This window comes from Macrobrachium nipponense, chromosome 7 (assembly GCF_015104395.2).
Source record: "Macrobrachium nipponense isolate FS-2020 chromosome 7, ASM1510439v2, whole genome shotgun sequence".
In the NCBI taxonomy this organism is placed as follows: Eukaryota; Metazoa; Arthropoda; class Malacostraca; order Decapoda; family Palaemonidae; genus Macrobrachium; species Macrobrachium nipponense.
In genome coordinates, this window is record NC_061109.1 from 41,296,842 (window position 1) to 41,311,972 (window position 15,131).

The 15,131-nt window shown below is 41.3% G+C and overlaps 1 protein-coding gene across 26 annotated transcripts in view; it reads right to left on the bottom strand.

Moving 5' to 3' along the window:
* The window catches only part of LOC135217485 (MAP/microtubule affinity-regulating kinase 3-like), a 214,965-nt gene that overhangs the window by 147,907 nt on the left and 51,927 nt on the right, over window positions 1–15,131 (bottom strand). For 21 of the 26 annotated variants that reach the window (XR_010315152.1, XR_010315151.1, XR_010315150.1 and 18 more), the window contains exon 2: window positions 2,618–3,385. The exons of the other annotated variants lie outside the window; for them this stretch is intronic. Coding sequence is in view for 17 of the 21 variants with exons in the window: in XM_064253427.1 (XP_064109497.1) it covers window positions 2,618–2,764 (147 nt within the window). In the remaining 4 variants the exon portion in view is untranslated. The remainder of the gene's footprint in view (window positions 1–2,617; window positions 3,386–15,131) is intronic. 26 annotated transcript variants of the gene reach the window in all.

Below are 15,131 nucleotides of genomic sequence, written 5' to 3' on the forward strand. Positions count from 1 at the left end.
GGCATGAACGACAATATATGAATAAACGATAAGTACAGTGTTAAACATCGCAACCTCATAAATGGCCGATACTTGGTTAAGAAGGGGGACATCGAACCCACATCAATAAACAGCTGCATTCCCAAACTCTGTGTGTGTGTGTGTGTGTGTGTGTGTATATATATATATTCATTAAATTACGTCTTTAATCCGGATTTAGTGAACATCCGCTAGATTACTGAGCCGCTTTACGTGTGCTCGAGTTGAAATTGAAATCTCTTCTACACCAAATGGATCAACAAAACACCTGAAACTTTCCATGAGAGAAAGAGAGTTACGAGGATTAGGATGTCTCAAAGAATTATTAGTCCATCCGAGGAGACATCGTGTGCTCACTTATCTCTAGGAGCAGGTTTTACTGTTCTTTCACAGTGTTCTAATGATTTTGTCTAGCTTTCTTTTAAACTCTGCCACACTGTTGCTGTTTTACAACTTCTGGTGGCAGTTTATTCCACGAGTCACATAAATTGTATGTGGAGAAGTTCCCACAATAGGATGTGTTGTATCTCTTCAGTTCTAGTTTCCATCCATTATTTCTTGTCTTGTTTTAGTGTAACGTAAATAGGTTACTGTCTAGTTTTGTTGCCTTTCAGTATTTTAAATATTTCTATTTGTTGTCCTTGCAATCGTCCTGTTTCTACGCCACACATGTTCAGGATCTCTAGCCGTCTTCGGTAACCTATTTGCCTAATGGATGGAATTAACTTTGTGGCTCTTGCTTGACCCCTTCTATTTATGTCTCTTCTTTGTGTGACCAAAACTGTACTGTATATTCAAGATGAGGTCTAACTATTGATGTGGAGAGAGAGAGAGAGAGAGAGAGAGAGAGAGAGAGAGAGAGAGAGAGAGAGAGAGCCCACCACTGATATCATCTAATTCACCTTGAATGTATCAAATTCGAGCCTTTGTATCCTCTTACCTAAACTGTCAGATGACCTCCGGTTATCGATACCCTCACTGAAGGCAGATGTAGTAGGTGGATACCCAGATACGACGAACGTCGTTATCAGCAGTTTAATAACCATTTCAGAAATTAGGTCGTCTTATTGTGTTATAAAAAGGCGGAAGGTCATTTATCCTCCTCAGTACCAATGGTACATAAAAAAAAACTATGTAAACAAGAGTATGCACATGTTCCAAGTAGATTGAAGTTCTGTATTTCCATAGAGAGAGAGAGAGAGAGAGAGAGAGAGAGAGAGAGAGAGAGAGAGAGAGAGAGAGAGAGAGAGAGAGAGAGAATTTCTGCCCAGTGCATAAGACCGTGGCAGTAGGCCAGGGTGAGCAAGGTGTCTGGAAGGTGATGGGGGAGGAAGTGCGACCAACCAACCTCTCCTCCGACAATCAGCGCCATTGTTCTCCCCATGCACTCTGCAACAATGATCTCAAAAGGCCTCCCTGTTCTTCCCTCTTTAACAATGATATCAAAAACGACTCTCTCTCTCTCTCAAAATCTTTTTGAAAAGATTGCCAAGCCTTGAGCATAACCTATCTACTAATTAAAAAGACCCTGTGCATGTAAAAGCAACTGTTCTGTATGTGTGTGAATATCAACATCAGTTCCGAAAAATCTAATCCTTTCAACACCGAGGCAGATGAAACTGCAGCGTAAATACTTCGGAATTTACCATGAACTGTATTCTTAATAATCCAAAGGGAAAACAACAGCAGGTGGCGTTTTGAAAGTAGTCGGTAAATTCAACATGAACTGCTTTATTGATCCATAAAAGCGGTGCGGAATAAACCTCACAATGAGTCAAGGCTGGCACACCGCAGCAGCAGCAGCAACCATCATGCACAAAGGAATCGACACGGTTGCGAAGATATACGTGCATGCAAACAGCGCAAGGTGCTCAGGTGAAAGTGCGAGACGTGCATGGTGTGACCCGAGTGAGATAATACAAGATTGATATAGGATTGCTGAAAAAAAAAAAGTTGATTATTCCATAGAAGTGATGGAGAAAAGGTAGATGTGATAAATGACCTGACTGGATAGTGTGTCGGTCACTAGTAACTATTGACAATGAACAGCTTTAACGAGGAGCCATAATGGAGAGAGAGAGAGAGAGAGAGAGAGAGAGAGAGAGAGAGAGAGAGAGAGAGAGAGAGAGAGAGGGTGGGGGGAAACTACTCAAAAACAACCAAGACTACGTATGAATGAAAATACAAGCTTCAAGAAAAAGCGTGTGATCCGCTAAATGGAGGCTCCTTTCGAAACACGGATTCGAAAGAAGACTGTAACTCGTGCAAGAGAGGGCAAACGGTGCGTGAGAAGTTACCATTTCCTTCCTCTAATCCACAGTTGCTGCTGCCACACTACTCACTACTGCTTATTCAAAAAGTAGAAAGCTAGAGGTGCGCGTGGGTAGAGGACAAGAAGAAGAAGAAGAAGAAGAATGGAATAAAGGGAAGAGGAAGTAGGGGCGAGGGTCACCAAGGCCTAATCCGACGACAACAGTAGCAGCAATAGTAGTAGCAGTAGTGGTGGTAGTACAGTAGTAGTGGATGAAGTAGCAGTAAAAGAAGCAGTTGGTTGTTGCAGGCTCTACGTAGCAACGGCAACAATACCAACGGAACTTACCCATGGGGGATTGTACCAAGGTTTGTGGAAGCGAGCAGGACCCTGTTGAAGGTGCACCTTGTGGGAGTGTGGGCGTGGCTCTGGCATAGAAGTGGCGGGGGGCTGTGTGGGCGTGGGGCCTGGGGGACCCCGGGTGGCGGCCAGCATCGGCACTCACAGTAGCCTATCCGCCAACGTACACCTGCTGAAGAACACTTAAGCAATCACAGCTGGTGCGGATGACCAGCTGCGACCCGAGAGACAAGTGGTGCGCCTCCTCCCCCTTTACCTGTAAGCCTTCCTCCCCCAACTCCTCCTCCTCCTCCTCCTATTCCTCTCAACGCGTCGCGAATTTGGACGGGAAGGAAAAGGGGAGTTCTCCTTCTCTCTATCTCCCTTTCTCCTTTCTCTCCCTCGCGCAACGGCAGACCAGCGGTTGCTTACACTACTCGGATGATCTTCAATCCTGTGTTCTTTCCTGGTGGATCTTTACCTTATAACTAAGACAAAACAAAAAGGCCTCCTGCTATCTCCCAACTATAAACCTTGATGCACAAGTGTTCTCCGATGTATCACAATGACAAGTGGATGTCATTCACTAGTTCTGGGATGCGATTAGCTATCACAATTGCAATGTAAAACCAGGCAGTGAAACACAGTCACCAAAACTTGATATCTTTCCCTCGCATTCGTGTGGACTTTGCTTAAAAATAGATGATCCCTTTTGATAGAAGCTCCACACACTTAAACACTAAAATATCACAGTCAAAAAGGAATATCAAAGTTCGCCTGAAAGAAAAGTCAATTCTTCCAGTGAGAAGGAAATATTTCATCAATAACAAAGCACATTATGTCAACACGAAACCACATCAAAGTCTCCTTAAGGAATGCTGAGCTGCCAATTTTGGAAATTACATCAATTACGGAAGAGATCTTACATGATACAGGAATTAACCCTACTTCCAGCCAGCAACCCAGAACCTATAAATACTTTAAAAAATAAAAAATAAATTACTTAAAAAAATCTAAAAAAAAACTAGTACCAAGAGGCAAGAACTGGCATAATAAAAACGAACTAATTGATCTGTTTTAAATATATGCAGCCCGCTCACATATAATTCCCAAAGTACCCAGTCTCTCTATAATTGCACCGACAAACACTCGATTAACAAATGTTCGAAAATAAGTTAACTAAAACGGGACACCATTGCTATTCTCTTTCATCCACCAACAGCATTGAGCTTCGAACTGAACACCAATCCCGCCGACAAAAGCGCGGCAGTGGCGTGAGCAGCTCGTTAATCGGAATCTACGTCATCTCGTCTGGTCTTGGCGATTCCAGACATCAATGACTTTTCTTGGAAATAAGAAATAAATAAGCAATTGCTCTTACTCTTTCCGAATATGATGAAAGCCATAATTATACACATTTCAACAAACGAGAGCCAAATTTCGAAGAATGAAAACTTCATTCATACATACAAATTTCACAATTCTACTTAAATACTTCTCATTGTCACATATAAATATCTCATCATTAATAAGTACAAACAGCATTCGCCAATGATTTATTATAGAGCGTGAAAAAAATACCTTAGCAAAAATTGCAAAGTAAAAAACGCATCCTGCAGACGACAAAAAAAATCACCACCAAAAAAAATCTTTCTGATTATACAAAAGACACGCAAATCCTCGAAAAATGTCTAGTAACTAGTAGAGACAAATCCCCTTCGCAACCGTCATCCCCCAAACGATAAAATAACGAATTGGAGAGTCGAGAGGCATAACACAAGCGTTTTTAATTGACAGGGAATAACCCTGGTGTTGTTATCTACAATGACGATGACTCAAGTGACGGCTAAGGTAGCGGTTCAGGTGATGTGGACTGGGGACCGAGGGGATATGAACGAATGGGCGGAGGAGGGGGGAAGGGGGAGGAGGAACGCAGGAGGGGGAATCATCAAGGGCGTTCACGGGAACAAAGTGGAGTTGAACGTCCTTTCCCGCCCCTCGTCACCATCATCATCATCATTGTGACGATCACCACCTACCTACGAAGGGAAGCTGATTCGCAGAGTCTGATACACAACAATCCTAACGCCACCGAAGACGACCAAAAATCTTAAAATCTTAACGAATATATATATACCGTTCAACAAGCGTAGCTTCACATGCTTGCATCAATGATTGTACAAGTTCAGCATGAGCATATCAACGCAATTGATATTTTAATAAATAAGCTTAAAAGAGAGAGAGAGAGAGAGAGAGAGAGAGAGAGAGAGAGAGAGAGAGAGAGAGAGAGAGAGAGAGAGAGAGAGAGAGAGAGAGAGAGAGAGAGACTAAGGTGGTTGGAGCTTGTACCTGGGATTACACAGGCCAAATATCTCATAATAAGAGCAAATGATAATGACGACCTCAATACGGGTTGAACATTTCTTGAACACTTGAGAATCGTAATGATAAAATCTCAAGACTCCAAGACACAAATATCACAGAGAGAGAGAGAGAGAGAGAGAGAGAGAGAGAGAGAGAGAGAGAGAGAGAGAGAGAGAGAGAGAGAGAGATTTGTTGATGTTTTCTTGTGTCAAATAGGTTAAATGTTTCTCGATTCTTATGTCCTGGGAGGTTCACTGGAAAAAAAACTTATAACTAGTTCAATATTACTAAGGGGAAACAGAACCAGCATTGAAAGCGACAGGAAATGGAAATGACAACAGTGTGGTAGTCTGGAGGTTCACTGCTTTATCAAGATTACAAAATAGTTATCAGCCGACTCACTCCCTTATCGCAGTTCTTGACACTAATCGATAAATCTTATTTAAGTGTTTCATAAATCAAAAACATGGGACCAACAATAATAACACGTCCATGATATTCAACATACGGTGCCCAGCAGAGAGCGTAATGCCATTATTTGAAAACTCCGTCGGGTCAACACAAAGGATGTTATTGAACCTGTTACTGTTTCTCAAATTCGGCAAAGGGAAAATACCACAATTTCCAAAAAATCGAAAAACAACAGCTTACAAGGAGACAGCTACAATTGCTATTCACCAACAACCTGAAACCAAAATAGAGCATCTAAATAAACCAATTTAAAGCATCCAGGCCACTATGAAATAACGAAAGGACAACGGACATCACTGAGAGACCTTAGGCCGAAAACCTATGACAACTGAACTGAAGGGACGCTATTTAGAGAGAGAAAAGCGAAAGCCACCCTACCTACCATTCCGCTCTCGAAGTGAACTTGCTTTCTGTTTCTCCTCCTCTTCCCTTGAGCACAGGCGAACCGAGACTACTACATAATGATGTTACGACTCCGTCTCTTATCTGCCAAGCCTTGCCCGATTACGCAGTTATCATCAACCCACTTGGGCCCGTCGCCATGAACTCCCTTATCTTTACAATACTGTAACACCGTCAAGCTCATAAACAGTGGCACCTACTTACTCCACATCTCACTGACGACGAGTCTCCTGATCTAAAGACTCTTGAACGGAAATGTAAAGCTTAAGTTTCCACCTAACACTCAATAAAACTACGAAGAACTGACTATTAATCTACCGTGTCATTTTTTAAAAATCCCCATATACATTACAGCACTATGACTGCAAAATAATAACTCAAACAGTACCCCTTCGAAACACACCCCTACACAACGTGCATGTATAGCAGCATATGAATACGAACGACCTAGAATGATGCAGAGGGACCCCATAGGTTAAGAGGGAGCGATGTGTACTGTTGGGCCATTTCCTTAATGCCTCCTTGTGTTCCTTCCTCCTTGACCCTCTTCTATCGGCCCTACCATCTGCTTCCTTCGATGGCCCTTCAAGATGCCTCTCTCTTCCGGCGTTTGTTACTAAGCTCTCTCTCTCTCTCTCTCTCTCTCTCTCTCTCTCTCTCTCTCTCTCTCTCTCTCTCTCTCTCTCTCTCTCCTATACTACTACTAGCGCAGAGGTAACGCGTTCGGATAAAACTAAATTAACAGAGTTCGATTCAGGAAATGGACGAGAGAATTATGGGCAAACTACCTAAAATTCAGTTTGCCTTGTTGGCCTAAGCAGTGAATTTGGTACATACATAGTCAACTATTGTGGGTCGCAGTTGGGTTGGAAGGTTATTACCTAACATACTGTTCCACCCTGGAAATTATCTTAGCGAGAGAAAGAGAAAGAACACACGCTTGTTCAAATCATGTGAAAATAACCCATGATGCAGCTAACACAGTAAACAAAAGGCGGTCTCTCTCTCTCTCTCTCTCTCTCTCATGCATCGAAGCTAATAACCACAACGTGTCGATGTCTATGAAACAAAAACCACGAAATTTCAAGACACCCAGATGAAAACAAGCTGCACTTTTTCGCAGAACATACAGAATCTGACTACACTCCCAAGCATTTACCCATAGTAGAAACAATGATTTCAAGAAATGGCTAATGTACATATCCCAACCAAGCAGTTCACATTACCTTCTCAAACAGCCAACCAAGCAGTTCACATTATCTTCTCAAAAAAACAAACAAAAAGACACATTCGCCTCATAGTTACGTGTGAAGAGTTGCACATTACCCTTTCTAAAACAAACTACAGAAAACTCCTAGAAATCTAACAGATTTCGTTTATGCTGATAAAAAGGAACTGCAATTAACCTAAGTTGTGAAGGTTATGCAATACTGCGGAGAAAGAGAGGTCACAAATAATTGGTCGTCGATTCTTACCTGGTCAGGACCAAGACTGACCGAGAGAGAGAGAGAGAGAGAGAGAGAGAGAGAGAGAGAGAGAGAGAGAGAGATCGCGTGTGTATCACCAAGAACTTCTAGTTCATCCTCGAAAGGACCGAGATGAACACTCGACAATAAAAATGTCCACAACTTGACGTAGGCAACGCGACATAATGGAACCAAGGTGAAGCAGAGAACCGAACGGTGTCGGCGACACCAACGCGCCTTGCATAAAAGATTGGCAACCTACGTAAGAAGGCCTCGGCGAGAAGACCTTGGCCTTTCACCATGGAGAGATACGAAGGAGAGGGGCTTGTTGTCAGAAGGTTCGACGCGTTTTTGCACTCTTCTGATTCTGATGGACTTCTCTCTCTTCGACAATCATTTTGTTGTCATTGTCCTAGTATTCGGTGGTGGCTATCTACGTTACTGTCAACATTCGACGAATCGAGAGAGAGAGAAAGAGTGTGTGTCACCAGTCGTCATCTACCTTGGTGACGTCATTACATGAAAATAAAAGGACACTGGGTCCAGTGCTCTCTCTCTCTCTCCATCAGAGACACAAATCTGACATGACGTACATAGATTCAGTGGTAAACTACCTGATGCCACAACAACAAAGGTCAGCCAGAGGTTTTCCTCGGTAAACTGTGAATATCAATCATGACACTTAAGGATATTTCGCCTTAGAAGCAGAAATAGGAATGGAATGAGAGAGTAATCACATTACGAATAAAATAATAATCTCAATACTTCAAGAATAAAGATAGTAGTCACAATATTTCTAAAATAACACATTTCTCTGATATCAACGAAAGTATTTCTCAACACGATCACTTTGTTCTCATATTTAGAATATAATTATGAATGAATAAATAAATGCCTGGTGCAAAAACAGAAACGCTTACGGTCACTGAAAACGCTGTCCTGAGTTATATTTTCCGTTCTCAAGGTTGAAAATGAGAACGACCAGCTCTTGAAATGATTATATCACCGTAAAAAAAAATATCTGAATTCTCACTCGCAAAGAACCAAATAAGCCTTTTACAGAGCAAAAGAATCGTGAAAACATTATACTCCCCAAAACACAAGAGGTTGAGGCAATGACATCAAGATTCTAAAGCCTCTCTCTCACTCCAGCAACTCCTTACATTATGCAAATATGAAATTGGACTAGTGGCAAAATTTAAAGGACAAAACTTTAGTTTTTTTTAGTTTTTTTTTTCTACCATACTCTTATAATAATTTTCGACACCGCATATTTCTAGAATTATCAATCGTGCCAATGTTTAATAAAATATCTCATTATAATAGAAGGTGAATAAGATGTGTTCAGTTCCACATAAAGACCAAACTACAGCAAAACTTAAGAAAGAACACGAGTGACAATGCTGAAACGAAACGCACGAACGCAAGGTTCCTTGCACTTGACTGGAGCCTTTTATCATGCCTCAAATAACTTACATATATGAAATAAACTTTATATATATATATATATATATATATATATATATATATATATATGCTGGTAAAAATGTTCTGTAACAACAGAATTCCATCTAATAAAAGGAGCCCATAAAAACACCAAAATATAGAGAGGAAAGTACTATATTTCAGAGACTGCTGTCTCTCTTCAGGTAATATACCTGAAGAGAGAGACAGTAGTCTCTGAAATATAGTACTTTCCTCTCTATATTTTGGTGTTTTTATGGGCTCCTTTTATTAGATATATATATATATATATATATATATATATATATATATATATACACACACACACACACACACAACACACACACACACACGAAGAAAAAAGCCAAAACACCCACCAACGGGTGGCCCCTATTTCATACTCAGGTTAAAACCTCTTCCCTTTCAGCATTACTGTCCCATCAAACGCCTGAAACTTTACCTCAGTGGTTTTAATGGCCACCTATTCCTGTTTTTTTTTTTTTTTTTCGCCATGGACCTAAAAATAAATCTGGCATGATTTACATCGACAGCCGAAGTTTCCTCCTGACTGAGTGAGGTCGCCCGAGCCACTATGGTAAGTGTGATTCCAACTCGTCCCCCTCCCACTGCTCACCAAACAAGTCCCATTTAAAACCTGGATGACCGACCTTTGCTCCCATAAGCAACAGCAGCTGCAGTAGGTATCGGAGGGGGAGGGGTTATGCCCTGCGGCAGCAGAAGGAGCACCCTGCACAAAACGAGACAAAGGCGTCATCACACGGCCGTATTGATTAGGTGGTGGTGGTGGTGGTGGTGGTGGTGGTGGTGCTGCTGCTGCTGCTGCAACATGACCTCCTGCGTCCGGTGCTTGCTGCTGCTGCTGCTGCTGCTGCTGGTGGTGCCCTGCCACAGCCACCCGGAGACCCTTTATTCATGTATAGCTGTTGCTCTTACCGCTGCTGCTGGAGCTGCTGCAAGCACAGCAATATCACCACCCATCACTTCCACTTCGAGTAGTCATAAAGCCCTTCCGAAGTATCCTTCGCGCGCAATCCAAACAAGATGCCCACCCCCTAACCCCCAACACCCCTTCCCACTGTCACCTCCATTTGACCGACATATTAAAACCATCCAAAGGGCTAATCACCTTCAAGCTCGCTCCCCTGAACCGCGAGGAGGGGCAATAATGGTTGCGGTTTTGACACCACTACTTATTCACTCTTCAAGATGCTTCTGACAGGGTTGGTGATGATAACGACGACGACGCTCCTCCATTTGGACCAAGGAGATAATCAAAAAGTTTCACATTCATCAGGACGATGACCTAAACACAAAAATGGATCAAAATGAACTGGGGGAGGGGGGGGGGCCGCCTTAGTCCGATGAGCTAACCCCCCCAACACACACAAAAAAAAAAAAAAAAAAACACCAAAAAAAAAAAAAAAAAAAAAAAATTCCCATCGAGACGCTTCGGCAGACTCGATGAAGATCATTTGCAGTTGTAAACATTTGAAAATCTGACTGACTATTCTTCGAAACTAAATGAGGTCAACGAGTTGACTTGAGATGGTTTGATAATAATCCAAAAGCATATTAAATCTATTTACATTATAAAACGTAATGTTAAATAACCTTTTATTTCGGAAATACAATTATTACGTTACATATAAATCAAATCTATTAGTAACAGTTTTCTCTGAAAACACTGTATAAGGTAAATGAAGACCACAGATTCTCACTTGGAGAAAATCCATCCGGCCACCTCACCAACTCGTATACCTTGGGAAAATCCTCGCCCGTTACCTTTGGTATTTCGAATGCATTTGGCAGTTTGACGTAAGAATCTGTTTTCCAGTCTTCACTCGTGGAAGGAGATTTCTAGTTTCTGTTGTAGTTGGAGGTGCTGCTATTCTTATTCCGCTTCATTTCAACTAGCATGCCCCAGTGACCAACAGCTTTCCTCCTGACCTTTACCAAGAAATCAATTATGGTATAAACAGCGCTTGTAGGAGGCTCTATTATTCATGACATGAAGGATACTAATGTGGATGCAATGTAAAATGTGAATGCTTCTTCTCAAACCCAACTCTTCTAGCTTTATGCTGACATGCATCACGCGAATTTCTATAAATGGAGAAACTTCATCTCAACTTGTTTTATATTTCCTACGTAAAAAAAATGTTCAGATAAAATTCTGCTTCAAATTAAAACCTTCAAAGTAGGGCACTATCAACAGTTACAAGGATAAATCGCCTTCAATTGTTGGGGTCGAAAATCTGTGTTAGTGCGCCAGAATTTAAGAGCTCCAATAACACAAACAAACTGAAAAATACCAAACGCGAATCCCCTCATAGCCAATAAAAGAACAACCCGGGGATCCCGGTTTTAAATAAGCGAAAGCGGCAACGAGAGAGAGAGAGAGAGAGAGAGAGAGAGAGAGAGAGAGAGAGAGAGAGAGAGCGTGTGCCATTCCTCTTCCTCTCTTTTTTCATGGTCCTCCACCGCGTACTTCAACGCCAGGAGCACCACTGCAACTTTAAGACCTAATTGCACCCATAAATTTCCTTAAATGGACCTTTTCGGGCAGGGCCATTTTCTAAATGTGAACGCATTCAAAATGCAATAAATGAGGAAACTTCAGCAGCAGTAAATGAACGGAAGAACACAACTGGTGCGAGATAAAACGCAACTAACAAGACAACGGACAGCAGCAAATTAGTCCAGAAAACCTTTCTTTACACAAATGGAAAAAACACACACGCGCACACAAACACTTACACTGAAGCATGAGAGCAGGCGAAAAGAGAGAGTCTTTCAACTTTTTTCCCCCTCCATCCATCCATCCATCCATCCATCCATCCATCCAGCCAGCCAAAAGGCCTTATACCACACACCACTTTTTGGGAGGCCAGCCAGCCCCTCCCCCATTTCTCTCTGGTACAAGCGGGCTCAAACCCAGCGCCATCCACCCAGCTTCCCCCGACTCAACGGCGTTCGATTGCACCCATTCACTTTCTCTCGCTTCATTCTCCGCCAGACGATTGCGTGTCATCTCTCTCGCCTTATCCATCAATGAACACTTTCTATAACATTTCACGATCCATCGAGTGAGTTTCTAGTTATTCGTTGGAAATGTCATGTCCCATTTCGACTGCCGCGTCAAAATATAAACTCTTCACAAACGGCAGACTGTTATTTACAAGAACCATGTGGGCGTCTTATAACTGTACAGAAATGTGAAGCTATAACAGACTAGATTTGACGGAAAGGCGAGCATTGTGCGATAACAATAATGTTCAGACTACAAGTAAGAAACGCCCTTACTACTGAAATGTGGAAGAAATTTCCTTAAAATTGAGTGCTTGGGGTCTTCGCTATTAGAAGACCCTACATAAAGCTCACCCAAACAATTATAACAATTACAATATGACCATAAAATGTATTTAACATCTCATGAAAACGAAATACGACATATGAGAATAAACGCAAAATAAAAAATATGCATCATTACGGAACTGTATCGAAATCTATAAGTTTGAGAAATGAACCGAAAGGCAGCAGCCTTAGGGCATTGACACACTCATAAGAGGGAAGCAAGACTCCCTCCCACCAGGCCAAGAGCAAAGCACCTTGCAAAAAACCTCTCAAATTCACTATATATCATTCCCAAAAAAAAAAGAAATTATGAAAGCGAAAACGTCTCTTTAGCCAGAGATATATATTCATTCCGGATAATTCTTATATTCATTCGGATAATTCTTAGTCCGTTAAATGTCCTTTCGCCTAAATCCTTCCATGCCCGTTGGCATGATACCTTTTACTGTTAAATGCCCCTCAGTGATACGATCAGTTTGCCAAATTTCCACCGGTGAGGTGACAATCACTAATAATAACCAAATTAAATTCCAACTCATAAAGTACACCTATCACCAGTAACGTTGCATGATCACGATCATCGTGAAGTGTCTTTAATAATAATAATAATAAAAAAGGGGGGGGCGCCTGGTCAGCACAAGTGGAGACCGACGTCGTTAAGAGACGGAGAGATCTGACCTCTGAACTTTCACGCCGTCTAGAAATATCTTCTAAGGACGAAAACTGTTCCGAGTCTCCTGCCTGATCTATATATAAACTAAAGATCCATTGAAGTTCGAACAATGTTTTCGAACAATCAGTGATGGATTAAGACAAGAGGGAAAACAAAGCGATATATTTTAAACCGAGGGGCCCTCCTTGACATTTGTCCCAAGTTCAAAGCCAGAATTAAATAAAAGTTCAAAAGAGTCATCAAATTAAACAGGACACCAAAAGAGGTTCAAAGAAAAGGTGACCTTTTAATTTGTCAACAAAATGGGTGAACGATAAAAGCGGAACTGCCGACAAATTAAAAGGACAATCCAATGAGAAATAGCAAAAAATAAATTAACTTCTCTACAGAAAAAAAAAAACCCTTCTCTATTAAGGGAATTAAAAAAAATAATGCCATAACCAAAAGCTTACTTACCACGTTTAGAAACCAAAGAGAATATGTCATGTTTCTGGTTGCTATCTTATTTTCTTATTCATTCATATTATGTATCAATTTATTCTATACTCCGCCCCTAAAACTAAAGTTAATACTGTATCCCAATGTACATTTTGAATGCTTAAATATGAGAGAGAGAGAGAGAGAGAGAGAGAGAGAGAGAGAGAGAGAGAGAGAGAGAGAGAGAGAGAGTCATCCTGTGGGGGCGAGGTGTGGGCGTCGGCCGCCGTTCTCGAGCACCACCAGCTCCATTCATGGAAGCCCTTTGACCGGCATCCAACTTTAATCCGCATGCACTAAGGGGAAAAATCATGAGACTTAGGAAAATAGCTGTTATTCATTTATGGTATTGAAATGCGAGTGGAACGAATAAAAACGCCAATAAAAACTGACAGCGAGATAATCGACACCTGGGCAACTCTCGTAACATCGTTTCAACCTTAATATCACACAATTTTAATTCTCGCAACCCAAGTCCAACAACGTGAATATTATTTGGCCGAAATTAAAACAACGCGTCTTGAATGCTGTAACAAAATACCATCTCGAGCTTCGGCCTGGCATGGAAAACTCAAAGATAAAGAGCGCAGGAGGAACGACGTTTCTTCACAGGTAACATAACACGTAATCACAGAAATATCTAAAAACCAGCGACACGGAAATTACTCAATCCGACACCCATGACTTTCCCTATTGGCCGCGGTGAGTCATTCTCTGATACCTGGTGATTCCAGTTTTTCAATAGTAATCCAGACTAGACTTCACTTATAGACATTTTAAATATGATACAAAAAGAATACCAAGCAAAGACAAAAAAGAAGACCAGAACCTACATGATAAAGACATTCACACCGTGAATTATCATAAAACGCATCAAAAGAAATTAAGCTGACATTGCAAAGCTCAAGTAAGTTTATCAAGAAACAGTTGGCAGAGTTACCTTACACAATAGTAAGTCTTCCAGTGGCCTCCAAACCGACTGTAGTCGATAATCCTAGATTGATATCACGAAGGTAATACTGGTGACAGTGACGGCCTACAAATTATTCGTCGATGTCCAAAAAAACGAGGGGACTCTAGAATCATGTTCATTATATATCATACACGAACGCAGAGAGAGAGAGAGAGAGAGAGAGAGAGAGAGAGAGAGAGAGAGAGAGAGAGAGAGAGAGAGAGAGAGAGAATAAAATCCTACGTTAACTTAGAAGCAAATTAGTACTCCAAACGAACAACTATGTGAAACGTCATTAAAAGCCATGCCTTTCCTATTATTAATCTAAATTGAAAGGGCGACGACCTATATACTTGTCTCACTTTTCATTTCCAACTCGTCCGAAATAGGACAATCCCTAAACTCTGCACAAATATTCCATTCCAGGTGAGGAAGGCGACCGTCCCGACCTAATCAATGAAGGAGAAACAACACGGCACCTTTCCCAGGGAAAGATCAATACAGCTCAGTAACGGTGAACATAAAACTCGATGAAAACTTTCACTGTTGCACTTGTTGGTCATTTATTTTCTCTGGTACATCACCTTTGTTCTTACCCCAAAGCCTCAAAGCGGATGCCGCCACGAAACATCTGTGTCAAACCTGCGATAACGCGACCCCGTTTCAAAACACCTATATTTCATCTCAATTTTCTTTATCTTCTCTCAATGGACTTTTGACTAATATCAAAATCCTCTCTCTCTCTCTCTCAAAAGGTAAATCAATCACACCCAGAATGAAAATTTATACAATTACGCTGAATAAATTTTGATTAAAAACACGTCCAGAATAAAAACTTATATAAATACTTTTAAAAATTTCAGAGAGAAAAAAATCGCA